The sequence below is a fragment of the Accipiter gentilis genome, chromosome 15 (genome assembly GCF_929443795.1).
Source record: "Accipiter gentilis chromosome 15, bAccGen1.1, whole genome shotgun sequence".
NCBI lineage: Eukaryota > Metazoa > Chordata > Aves > Accipitriformes > Accipitridae > Astur > Astur gentilis.
This window is the reverse complement of record NC_064894.1, coordinates 31569116-31582037: the sequence shown is the minus strand read 5'-3', so window position 1 is coordinate 31582037 and position 12922 is coordinate 31569116. Positions and strand designations below refer to the sequence as shown.

The following is a 12922-nucleotide window of genomic DNA, read 5'->3' as shown; positions in this document are numbered from 1 at the left end:
GGGGTTGTTGTGACCTAAGTGCAGGCCCCAGCACTGAGCCTTGTTGAACTTCATGCAATTGGCCTCAGACCATCGATCCAGCCTGTCCAGATCTCTCTGTAGAGCCTCCCTACCCTCAAGCAGATCGACCCTGCCTCCCAACTTGGTGTCATCTGCAAACTTGCTGAGGGTGCACTCAATCCCCTCATCCAAATCATTGATAAAGATATTAAACAGAACGGGGCCCAACACCGAGCCCTGGGGAACACCACTTGTGACCTGCCACCAACTGGATTTCACCCCATTCACCACAACCCTCTGGGCTAATCCAGCCAGCCAGTTTTTCACCCAGCGAAGAGTACATGTGTCCAAGCCATGAGACACCAGCTTCTCAAGGAGTATGCCACGAGAGACAGTGTCAAAGGCCTTGCTGAAGTCAAGGTAGATAACGTCCACAGCCTTTCCCTCATGCACTAGGTGGGTCACCTGGTCATAAAGAAGATCAGGCTGGTCATGTGCAGGAACTGATGGCCACAGAGATGATTGCAGTTCAGAAAAGCAATTTGTATGGAAGCTGAAAGTTAGAGGGCTGTTTCATTGTCTTTCTTTAACACCTTCTTGACTCATGCTGCTTTTTATGAGCGATTATTATATATGACACCTTTATTGGCAGCAATAAAGGAAATACACCAAGTCAAATGAAAGTTCATCATTATCAGGACTTTTTTTTTCTTTTATTTTTCTACATCCGCTAGGATCTGCTTCTGTGTCATCCATAAACTTTACCAAAAATTCAGATGAAGCTCATGTTCCCCCTCCAGTTCCTCCACGAAGAAGACCAGAGTCTGCCCCAGCTGAATCCTCCCCATCAAAAGTAAGTAAGGAGAAAAAAGGGCATTTTTTTCTGGGAGCAAAGGCCAGGGTATGATAGAAAAGTAACTCTTAAAGATAGTACAGGTATTTTTGAAGAACTGTTGTGAAATAGTAAGCAGCCATGTATTTCAGGCCTTCACAGCTCTGCCTCACTATGTCCTGATACCAAACAAATGAAAATTAAAAAATGGGACCTAAATTTAGGGTTAGAAATGTCTCTTGTCTACCAATCTGCTATGCTCAGGCCCTTACATTGCCTGTGAGAACTTGAGGCTTCAGGCAGATGTTTCCGTCTGTGATAATTGTCCCAGGGTATCAATTTGGGGTATATGAGTGGGGGTGAAGAACTGAAGAAAAGTAATGATGGAAAGTGACGTACACACCTCAGTCTTCTTGAAAAGGTTCATTGGAATATTTGACCCTGATGCTGTGGCACTCAGTGCTTTCTTTCTCTTCTTGATTACCTGTCCTGTCTGCCTGCCTGCTTGAGCCATTGCTACATTTTCCTTTTGTATTTGTCTGGCATTTGGGATCTGATCCAGCCTTTGTTGCAGACAGTGTCAAATGTCTCTTTATTTCAGTGGGAGCTGGTTTGTGACTTCAGAGAACTGGGTGGATTTGAAAATCCCACTCAAAATTACTTTGGAGCATGTATGTCTTTGAAGAGGGCTTGTATGTGGCTCTTCAGCAAGTTGTTGTTTTCAGACTACAGGTGACTGCTGTCAGCCAGCAGAGTTTAACACATCACGTTCCTATCAAAATGTAATTGAAAACATCGTATACGTGATAGGGTGTTGGAGACTAATTACTCTGTCACTGTGGTCTGCAGCCTGGGAACTGTTCGCTTCAATAATTCTGGCTACTGAATTCCATCTACTGAGTGTAGTTTATTTTTTTCCCTGTTCAGCATCACCTGCCTGTCCCTTTTCCTCATTTTCTTGGAGAAATATCTGGTGTTATTACCCACCCCAGGTACTTGTTACTGGGGAGGTGGTGGAAGATATCCAGACCTATGCAGCCAGCAGACCTGGAACTAGCATGGAAATTGTTGCTTTGACCATTCTTTGCCTTGCCTTTGTCCCACTCTGCATCTTCATTCCTTCCATCCTTGGCTGTTAACTCATGTATTGATACACCCCTGCTCTCCCCCTGCACATCTGTGAGAAACATGTTTTTCAGGTGCCGCCACTCCCTTTTGCTTCCCTACTCCCCATTTTCATTCTGCACCTGCTTGCTGTGCCTCCTCTTTAACTGGATAAGAGCAATCTGTGGGGCAGGAGCTCTGCTTCCATTTCACAGCAGGGTCCTGTTCTTTACTGCCACTCTAAAATTTTATTGAATGAAATGTTTGTATACCTCAGATTACTTCTGCGCACCTGGACAGCCCACCAGCAATCCCTCCTAGGCAACCAACGTCTAAAGTGTATTCACCAAGGTACTCAGTGCCTGACCGGACCTGCATCTCTGACCCTCCTGAAAGCCCTCCTGTGTTACCACCGCGAGAACCTGTGCGAACTCCAGATGTTTTCTCTAGCTCACCACTACACCTCCAACCCCCACCGCTGGGGAGAAAAAGCGAACTTGGTAACACCTTTTTCCCAAACAGTCCATCTCCGTTTACTCCCCCTCCCCCTCAGACACCTTCTCCACATGTAGCACGGAGGCATCTTCCATCACCACCTTTGATACCGCAGGACATGGACCTCCATTCTGTTGCTGGACCACCTGTTCCTCCACGACAAAGCACTTCTCAACATATCCCAAAGCTTCCTCCAAAAACTTACAAAAGGGAGCACACACACCCATCGATGCATCGAGACGGACCACCGTTGCTGGAGAATGCCCACTCCTCCTGAACTGTGCCTTGCACTGGGAGTCGCATTTTCGAGGTGCTACGTCTGTTGCTGGCAATGGATGCACTGAACCTGGTGGTGCCAAGGAGTTGGGATGTGTATGCCAAACACTAAAGACTCTCTAGTAGATTGGAAATGCAGTGTACAGAAATGGAATTGCAAAAACAGACATTCTAGTGGAAAAACCGGTTAACTTGCTATTCTTGTTTTAGTATGCAGGACATTGTTTTAAAGTAATTGGACAACTGATTGTACCAGAAAACAGACTTGAGAGACTTCTTTGGCCAATGCGCAGAGACTGTGTTTGTGTGATGATCAATAATGTCCAGTACAGGAAGGAAAACAGTCTTGTATCCATCAGTTCCATACAGAGGCACAGTTTTTGGAATGAAAACATTATGCACTTTTTTTAAATCTCAAACAGGGAACTTTATATCCTTCTTAATTTTCCTTTGCTTTACTCCCTGCTTTAAAATACCTTCCTAAAATTACGAGAAGGACTGTGAGGAAGATCTGTGGTACCTAACCGAGCTAGAATTAAGGCAAAGCACTGTATTACGGTCCTGTTTACAAGTTGTTACAATGAGTAGTAGGGGGTACCTAGGCTTCACCAAAGAGGTACTTTATTATTATTTTCTGAAATATTATGGTGCCAGTTCAAAAATAAATTTTTGCCAGGAAGCATAATGTCTAATTATTGCTTTCTTTAGATAGAGCAGATGAAAGTCTTACATCATTAAGATAACAGCGAATTTTTTTTAAAAGGCAGCACTATCATCTGAAGTAAATATACTGCTACATTTAAAAGACTGTTAATCTCTGCTAAGTTATGTCACGTTCTTTTTAAGGTTTACTGATAATCCATTTCATGGCTAGTAGCTATTCTTTTTCAGTCATGCCATGAAAACACTCACTTGTGAAAAGGAGCACTCACTGGTCAACTTCCATAGCTATTGTCATGTTTTACTAACAATAGATTAATCAGCATACATAGAATTGCCTTGCAGTTGCATAAATCATGTGTATATAGTGAACGTTGCATAAATATACTTGCAGATTGTTTTTAATTTAATTGAAATAAAGATACAGATATGTTTGGCTGACATACGTTAAATTATTACACAGACAAATGTACAACTCAGTTTTTCAGTTAAGCACTGAAGGGGATAAAAGCACGTGTTGTGGTATATATTTTTCCTAGTTCAGTGTAGGTATTTTAGTAATAAAGAGTCTAAAGAGAAGTCTGTTTTGGCATGTGTTACAAAGTAATAATTTAGTAATACTTGAGAAGCCAGGTTACTCCCAAAGTGAATTATTATACATTATAAAACTTCTCACATACCTCCTGTATGACACTTGTTATAAAAATTCAAACTTGTATTAATCTCTACGGTAGTTTTCTTTGTCCAAAATACACATGATGGAACATGCACTGGTATAAGTATCATGACACGGATTATCTATAAAACCATGTACTGCTCTTCAACTTGAGACAATACTGTGACAGTAATGCGTGGCAGTTATTGGAGAAAAGAAGCTCTATAATCTCCACTACAGTATGTATGTGAAGCATAAAGTATCTCGTCTTCACTTAATATGGCTCACAGGTCACAGTAAAATACTATCACATTTCTTCTTTGGAAGAAGAATACCTTTCAGTGTCTTAGAAAGCTGTGTCATTAGAGATGCTGTTAGTTGAATGATGATGGAAATCACCTTTTTTAATGCTTTCTGCAATGCCGTTGATCAGTGCCCCTTGTTCCTTTAGTGTGGTCATTACATTTCAGAAAGTGTTCTGATTTCATCAACAAGAACAGCAGTTTTCATCATAGTCAAATGTTGAAATTTTTCTGTTGTATTCCTTCTCTGATGTCTTTAACAACCTTGTTTTGAAACATTTTCCTGGCAGAAGAAGAAAAAAGTGAAGATCTCTAAACTTTGGGTTCAGAGGAAAATATTGTATGGGAGCTTTGTAAAAACCCTCAAGCTACAGGAGGCATGGTTTAGGTTGTCAGTTCTTTGGATGTAAACACAGTGATGGGCATACTGTTGGCAATGTCTTCTAAATTAGTAGCTTGTCAGTGGATTACCAGGGAAAACTCCTTGAATTTAGACTTCCTGATATGTATCCCTTCTTCTGTATGTTCCTGTCTGTGCTATTTTGCAGCCAAGGCAGACGAGGCAGAAGGAATGATAACTGAATCACTGGTTAGGTTGCTCAGCTAGGAGAGACCTCACATGGATCCTGCTAATGAACAGATCTCTTGAATGTCAATAGGTCTCTGTTCCCCTTTGTGAAATGGGGAATGCTGTTTCACATCTTTGTGATTGAGGATACTGGTCGGGTACTCAGAAAACAGGTGATAATGGTCACCATGGAAGAACCTAACTTAAATGTGCTTTGGAGCACAGCAGAATGGGTCAGTCATAGAGTGTACAAATCACAGCGTTGACTCAGCTGCAAATGGGGAAGACAGGTTAAGAATCAAACCTGTTGCATTTAGCATAGGAGTTTTTGAGTACAACTGCTAAGCCACTGATTTGTCTAATGACAGCTTTATTTGTGTTAATAATTATTTAATCTGGAATGACTTCTTCTTTGGACTATGCTTACATTAGTGACAATATTTTTCACATAGAAAATGAAATAATTTTAATGATGCTATCTGTCTCCTTAGTAAAATGACACTGAATGGTCTGGTGTGGCCTGGGATGATGATGTGGCCTGGACAATGAAACATGCTAGGTAGAAGCTAGGTGAGTTGCTGTATTACTCTACAGTGCTGATGTATGGCTAAAAGTCAGCCTGAACAACTGCAGACTGTGTAGGCAGGGTTACAGAGGTCAGAACTTCATAGGTGCAGTATGTAACAATTTGTGCTTTTTCACCTCTACTTTATATATAGTCTAGTGCAACAATGGAGTCTAACTTGGGTTTGTTCATTTTCTTCCAGAGTGTCATGGTTGTGTGTTAGCTCAGAAAAGCCCTCTGCGAATTCGGAAGTGCTAGGATTCCAAGTGCAAGGTCCTGCACCTGGATCGGAGCAACCCCTGGTATCGATACAGGCTGGGGGATGAAGGCGTTGAGAGCAGCCCTGCTGAGAAGGACTTGGGGGCATGGGTGGATGAAAAGCTGGACATGAGCCGGCAATATGCACAGCCCAGAAAGCCAACCGTATCCTGGGCTGCATCAAAAGAAGTGTGGCCAGCAAGTCCAGAGAGGTGATTCTGCCCCTCTGCTCCACTCTGGTGAGACCCTACCTGCAGTACTGTGTCCAGCTCTGGAGTCCTCAGCACAGGAAAGGCATGGACCTGTTGGAGCGGGTCCAGAGGAGGGACACAAAAATGATCAGAGGGCTGGAACACCTCTCCTGTGAGGAAAGGCTGAGAGTTGGGGTTGTTCAGCCTGGAGAAGAGAAGGCTCCGGGGAGACCTTATTGCTGCCTTTCAATACTTAAAGGGGCCTTGTAAGAAAGATGGGGACAGACTTTTTAGTAGGGCCTGCAGTGATAGGACAGGGGGTAATGGTTTTAAAGCAAAAAAGGGTAGATTCAGACTAGACACAAGGAAGAAATCTTACAATGAGGGTAGTGATGCACCGGCCCAGGTTGCCCAGAGAGGTGGTAGATGCCCCATCCCTGGAAACATTCAGGGTCAGATTGGACGTGGCTCTGAGCAAATTGATCTAGGTGAAGATGTCCCTACTCATGGCAGGGGGGGGGTTGGACTAGATGACCTTTAAAGGTCTCTTCCAACCCAAACTATTCTATGACTTTGCAAGTGCCATGCATTTACTTCTGTTCAGCATGCTGTATGGAAAATCAGCTATTGGCGCTGCCTGGTACATGTACCCCAAGGTACATGCTGTTGTCATGACATTCAGCAGCCCCTGTGGAGCTTTTCTGTAACTGTCTGCTAACGGAGAACATTATCCTGCTTTAGCATTGATACGGTGGAAGCATTTGAGTGTTCCATCCTCAAGAAGCCATCTCCAGTATGGGCTAACCTGTTTCTCTAATATGCCCCCTCTTAAATCAGGGAGGGAGTGTCTGTCTCAAGAGTATGTTTATGCTAGTGCACTGGATTTAGATTCTTCAAGATTTAGATTGACATTGTGGGATGTTTAATTGTTTTTCTTCTGTGTGTATCTTAAATGAGACTTTCTGTTGAATTGGGTCTGATTCAAGCTCGGTCATGTCACTGGAGGTACCACCATTGAAGGTGGTAGATTATTGTGCTTCAGGGAGAAGGCTTTATTTTCTTATATACAAGGAAGTTTCTTTTCAGCCTGAAGAGGTGCTGGAACAAATTTGCATCACAGCAGGCTCTGTGGCAACACCAGTGCATTATAATAAACATCAGTTCCCTTCTTTGTGGCTGTTGTCTCAACCTAGTGTGGCATTTTACAGAGGCAGCCTCTGCTACTGGTATTTCTAGCATTGCTGCAATTTAAGCTCAACTAGAAAGAGCCCCTTGTTCATTAATATTTGTCTTACAAACTGTATGAAAGTTAAATGTTTCTTAATGCTTTGCTGCTGTGAGGAGTGCCATTTGCTGCAGTAAAAGTCCCTCCTTGGCTTTCTCCTTGCTGCATTTTCCAGCCAGCAAGGATGGACTTTTTCAGAAAGACTGTTTTAAGATTATATTAAAAGTTTGCAGATTCTTATGGGTTGTCCCCCCACCTCAAAATACCCTTTTTTAGTTGAATTGTCATTTCAAGACCTAGATGATGCATGGGCTGAAGTCTTTGTAGCTCTTATTCATTAAGGAGAGAAACCTATGGCTCAATGTAGTTGTAAAAACAAAAGCACTTTTAACTTACTTTGTAAATTCCATGCCTTATTTTCCATTAAAAAAACACCCTTAACTGCATTTTTCTGTCAACTGTGAGCAAAGTTCCCTTTTGCCTTCAGTGGAAAATAGTTCATTAAGTAGGTAACTGCTGCAGCATTGTAAGGCAAACAAAGTAAAGAGTAAGTAACTTTTTTTTTTACACCCCCCCCCCCCCCCTTTTACTTTCTAGCCAGCAAATGTGAAATCCTGTACTGGGTGGCTGAAAAGTTGAAAGGGAAAAATAAAATAAAATATAAAAACATATGACAGATGCATAATTTTAGTAGCTGCCAAATGTGCCTTTTATCAAAGAACATCCGTAATATTTTTAAAAAGAAGGGTAGAAGGTAGACAATCGGGTGCATGTTGTTGGAATTGCTTTGAACAAATTTGTTTTAATATATTTTGGAATAAGCCTTTTTTTATTTGTGGGAAAAAAAAAAACAACAAATTTTAGGTTCCAATAAGTTTGTTCCAGTACATGTGTACATTTGCCTTTGTTTCATGGCATGGTTACTTGCCAAAATGAGTAAATGTTAAAAGCTATGTCAGTCCAGTTGTAAATAAATAAATAAATAAAGTAAAATAAAAAAATAGAGAAGTGGTAAACTTTAGCTGGTACATCTGATGACCTGTGTACATAACTGTCTGTAGGTGATCTTTGTATGCCGTGTCTGCAGTGCTATTCAGGTTGCATTTAAGTGAAAATTTAATAGTGGCTGTTACCTTTTGGCATTAAAAGATATGTTCTAAAAAAGAAAAAAAAAAAGAAAAAAAAAAAGCTTTATGTATCCCAGAAGTGTATACTTTTGAATATGTAAGATACACTGAAAGTCCTTGTAGTCTGAGACTGGCTTCCTTAAGCTTAAATACTGTGTGCTTTACATTAAGAATAATCATGAGTCTGCTATAGATGTAGGTTTTTCTCAGGATAGTAAAATATTAAAAGACGCGATAGCTTGTGAGCATAGGAACTGTATGGAGTAGAAGACAAGAAAGGTATATGTACAGTAGGGAACACAAAATAGCATCTTTTAACTGTGTTGTTCTCTGTGATGGGATTATTCGTTGTAGGTGTTACTCCAGCTTTGCGGCTTTCTGTTACAACTTACTGCGTGAAAGGATCTGCCGTCTATGGGTAAACAGATCTGTCTCTTGAATTTTACTGTATGAGGTTTTTAGGTAGGTAATTTCATGTAAGAGCCTACTTTTTGTCCCCTTGTCGAATCAAATCACAGTAAATAAAGGGACATAATGTTTAATATCTCATATCTGGCAATAGGCAAAACATCTGCTTTCAAAGAATGGAGTGAATAAATGAAAACCACTCACAAGTAGAAACTGCTTAATATTCATGGTAGTCTCCTCCATCTAATCCACCCCACAAAACCCACAAAACAAAGCAGTGGCCAAACACAGAACTACACATCCCAGCTCCTCTTCTGTTTAGGCATGAGCAAGGAGCCATCACAACTGTGTGCAGAGTTGGGAAAAAGCAACTGGATTCCTCAGAGCTTGTTGAAGTGGTTTTTGCCCTTAGCGAGGATTATTTGTACTTGTACATGTACATGACTTGTACTGACGTGAAAATACTCTTAAGAACTTGTGAAAGAAGCCAGGATACATTGCAACTCTGGGGGAAAAAAAGTAAGAGAAACTGCCTAAGCTATATAAACTTAGAAGTAGCCTCAGTTACACTGGCTTAGAGGAATGAAGTGGTGAGAGGATATGTTTGACCAGCAGTGAAAGTCAAAGTTACCCATAATCTGAGGAGAGTCTAGGGTGGCTGACTTAAGGAGGGAGTGTAGCCATGGAGAGGTGATCTGGAAGAGTCATAGCCATGATGACAGCATGTCCTGTTGAGGGCTGTCTCAGGTGCTGGCAGTTCCCCAGCAGCTAGCTGATAGGCATGTTCTGCATCCACATGATCAAAAGGGATTTGAGGAGGAAACAACCCCAGTAGGTTTGCACAGGAGTAAACCTGCATTTGGGCTGTTCATTCAAAACTCTGCTGGCATACTCTAATCTCTGAGACCGCTGTCCTCAAGTGACACAATGCTGCAGAGAGCTACAGAGCGGTAGGAGGAATGCTACACATGCTTGCAGGTGCTGTGTGGCATGGGGAGGTCTGAGTACTGCAAGCTGCATTGTCCCTGTTTGTGGTGTCATTGTTTAGGACCGGCTGAGAATGTGGCAAGGGTAAGATAGTGTCGATAGTCAGAACTGGAATTCAGTTTTTTAAAAAACTTGGTATGTGACAGGTGTTTGTGATACACAGGAAGATATTAAGATCTCTTACAGAGTTGGATAGTTGAAAATACAGTGCTGTGTATGTCAGTGGAAGAGGCTCATGGGACTTTTTTTTTTTTTTGTGAAAGTTCATGTGTCTGTAGCAGAAGGAGTAAAGGAGATGTAGGAAGGAGCTGAAGAAATGTCACAGTGAGCTGCAGCAACAACAGGATCTTGACCAGAAGCCTAGAGAGTGAGTCAGCCGAGTGCTGAGTAAGAGTCTTGGAACCATGTGTTTAGAATCAGTCCTCCCACATGACTGTGTGTGCAGTGGAACAGGATTTTGTAAATAATGTTGCCTCAGAAAGGGACCTGGGAAACATGGCTGATTCAGTGCAAAAGAGACAACAGCGTTATTTAAAAGCAACATTTATTTGGCACAGGAAGAAAAACAATCCAGAGTACACACATACACTAAAGGTGAAGTTGGATCGGATCCTGCAAGAGGTTGTGTGTTTCTGTGTGGTGCTGAGCATCATTCATTTATTTTATTTACATTTGCAGATCGTGAGCAGGTACAAGGACATCTCAAATGATAACTATAGGTCTGGAAGTAAGAACTCGTACAGGATCAGAAAGAAATAACCATCAATTCTGACCATGCCTTAAATCACTAAAACAGAAGCTAAAATCCACGTGCAGTGTACAAGCAAGGGTCTGCCACTTTGGAAGGATTTCCTCACCCAGGAGATGTTAGCAGGTAGGTTTTCCCCTTTGTCCTGTTTCTGTCCTGGCATCTGCCTGGCAAGTGTGAGGAAGCAAGTTTGTTCTATGAAGGATAGAAGTGTCATTATATATAAGACCAAAGACACAAGCATCAGAGCCCTTGACAGCATCAGTGCATTACAGTGGAAACTCGTCCATATTGATGTTAACTCTGGTTCCATGGATGAATAGGTCGGTCTGTGGCTGATTCCTTTGCAGAACAAACAGGCTTTGCTGATGCTTCAGTTACAAGTATCTGGCTCTTACATATTTCTATCCTGGCCCTGCGCTGTCTAACTGAAAGCTGCGAAGTCCTGGGAAGTGTCTTTGTGATGCAGTGGCTGGTCAGTGTGGAGCTGTTGTGACTGGGAAAGGCCAGGGAAATTGTCATTTAATGACAATGAGAGGGAAAGGGAAAGAGATGGAAAGTTTTTTTGTCATTAAAAGCCTTACATTAAAAAAAAAATATATCTTCCCAGAATAGTTTCCAAAATGGGGCAGGGGTTGGGGATGATACTTCTTTCAACTTTGTAAGGAGGAAAAGTGGATTTTTGGGAACTATTTTGGGTCCAGTAAAATCTACGGGGCAGGCAGGCATCAGCTAAAATATTTTAATCTCCGGGGTTTTGCTTGGGTCACTTTCTTGAAATGTTGGGAAAACTTTGATTGAGATAAAGGATGGATTTTGTCTGTCTTAGGTGGATAATGCTTTTCACACACACCTCTTCACCTCCACCAGAGGAGGAAAAGCAGATGGTGGATGTGGGTCAGTTGACTCTATGGGAGAGCTATAGGCCCCACATCTGCAGTGGGTGTTAGCCGCTGCAGCCGAGGACACCTGCTCTGGGGCCTCCCCATACCATTGCTGCTGCCAGGAGAGCCATGCAGCATGATGGCACCAGATTCAGTCACCCTTGCACTGGTGTTGGAGTCCCAAGCCCCTACTCTCAGAGCCTTGCATCTTTCCCCCGAGGTGTTGCTGTTGGCCCCATGGAGACAGTTCACAACCTCTTCAGGTGAAGCTGTTCTTTATGACAGACCAGTGTCCCAACCCTGCCAAAATAAGGTGATAAAAGCATATTTTCTCTTGAAACTGCCTTCAGCATGCCCCAACTTCAGCTAACACCACAGCACTGTACGAACAGTGTTCTTGCTGCTGGGGTGCAGTGGGATATCACACCAGAGGGCTGTTTCTCTGCATACTTTCTTTTTGACAGAAGCTATAGTATTCTGCAGAGAACAGCATTACTGAGGGTTTGTTATGTCGAGATGCAAGGAGGGTGGTGTGTGTGCGGCCTTGTGGGAGGAAGAGTATCCTTGCACAAGAAGGAGGGCTTGTGACTTTGAACATGGGGCACCATCGACTTCCTGCCCTAGTGCCTCAATTTTAGCTAGAATAACTGCTCCAAAGCAGGGTTCTGCACGCGATGGAGCTTGTGGGGTGGTGTCAGGCCAAAGAGAGTTAGCAAAGAGTATTTCAGGTGTATTACAGACCAGGAGCCAGGACACTGGTTTACTGTGTGTGTCTGCATCGATCCATGGTGGGAAGTAGGGTGGAGAAGAGTCTTTGTCTGTTGTGGCAGGCCCTGGGGTCAGCTTGTGTCACCTGCCTGGAGACACAGGCAATTCTGACAGCAGGAGCAGAGATTCATACAGCACGAGGGAATTCAAGAAACAGCATGCCGCATAGAAGGTGAAGGAGGATTTTGGGCAATGATGAAAGTCCAAAAGGAAGGATGCTGCTGATTAAGTAGTACAAAGCCCAGGTGCTTCAGCTGATGCTTATCGGACCTTCTCAAACCAGCAGGGTAATGTGAGCTGGCCTGGAAGACATCTTAGATGGTGGGGTTTGGTTTTTTTGTTTGTTTGTTTTTTTGGTTTGGTGTTTTGTTGGGGAGGTTTGGGGGAGTGGTTTGGAAAGTGGAGGAAAGAGGGGAATTTCAGACTTCTGGCCAGGATGCCAAGGCTGCAGAGGTAACCCCTGTGTTGTGGGTGAGCCCAAAGTAGACCTGACTTGAATTTGGAAGAGCAAAGATGTATGGGAAATCAAGCAGCGTTGGGGGAGGAGGGGGAGGAGAAGACAGTGGGATTCAGCCAAAGCTTTCCAAAACTCCAAGGAAAGTTAAGTCAGGCAGAGGTGAAAGCTAGCAAGTTCCTGTGCTTATCGGACCTGCTGGCTGAGCTCCACTTCAACCCATAGCCTGGCCCTGCCCTGTGCTAGGAAGAGCAGGATGTGTTTGTAAGGCAGTTGTGACAGTCTCCTCTCCCCCACCCCTCCACCTACTGTCTTAGTCAGGGGTGATCTTGGGACCTTGCTGTCTGTCTCCACCCTCAGGGACCTGGGGAAACACTGTCGCACTTAGGCTGTGGCCTGCCTTTCTTGGGGCTGC

The 12922-nt window shown here is 43.0% G+C and overlaps 1 protein-coding gene across 8 annotated transcripts in view; it reads left to right on the top strand.

The window, feature by feature from the left end:
• Nucleotides 1–8108, top strand: part of SOS1 (SOS Ras/Rac guanine nucleotide exchange factor 1) — a 57385-nt gene extending 49277 nt beyond the window's left edge. For 7 of the 8 annotated variants that reach the window (XM_049817841.1, XM_049817838.1, XM_049817835.1 and 4 more), the window contains 2 exons: nt 735–853; nt 2214–8108. In XM_049817841.1, coding sequence (XP_049673798.1) covers nt 735–853; nt 2214–2708 — 614 coding nt within the window. In that variant the 3' untranslated portion in view covers nt 2709–8108. The remainder of the gene's footprint in view (nt 1–734; nt 854–2213) is intronic. The other variant, XR_007508198.1, reaches the window with a different exon arrangement.
• The last annotated feature ends 4814 nt before the right edge of the window (nt 8109–12922 follow it).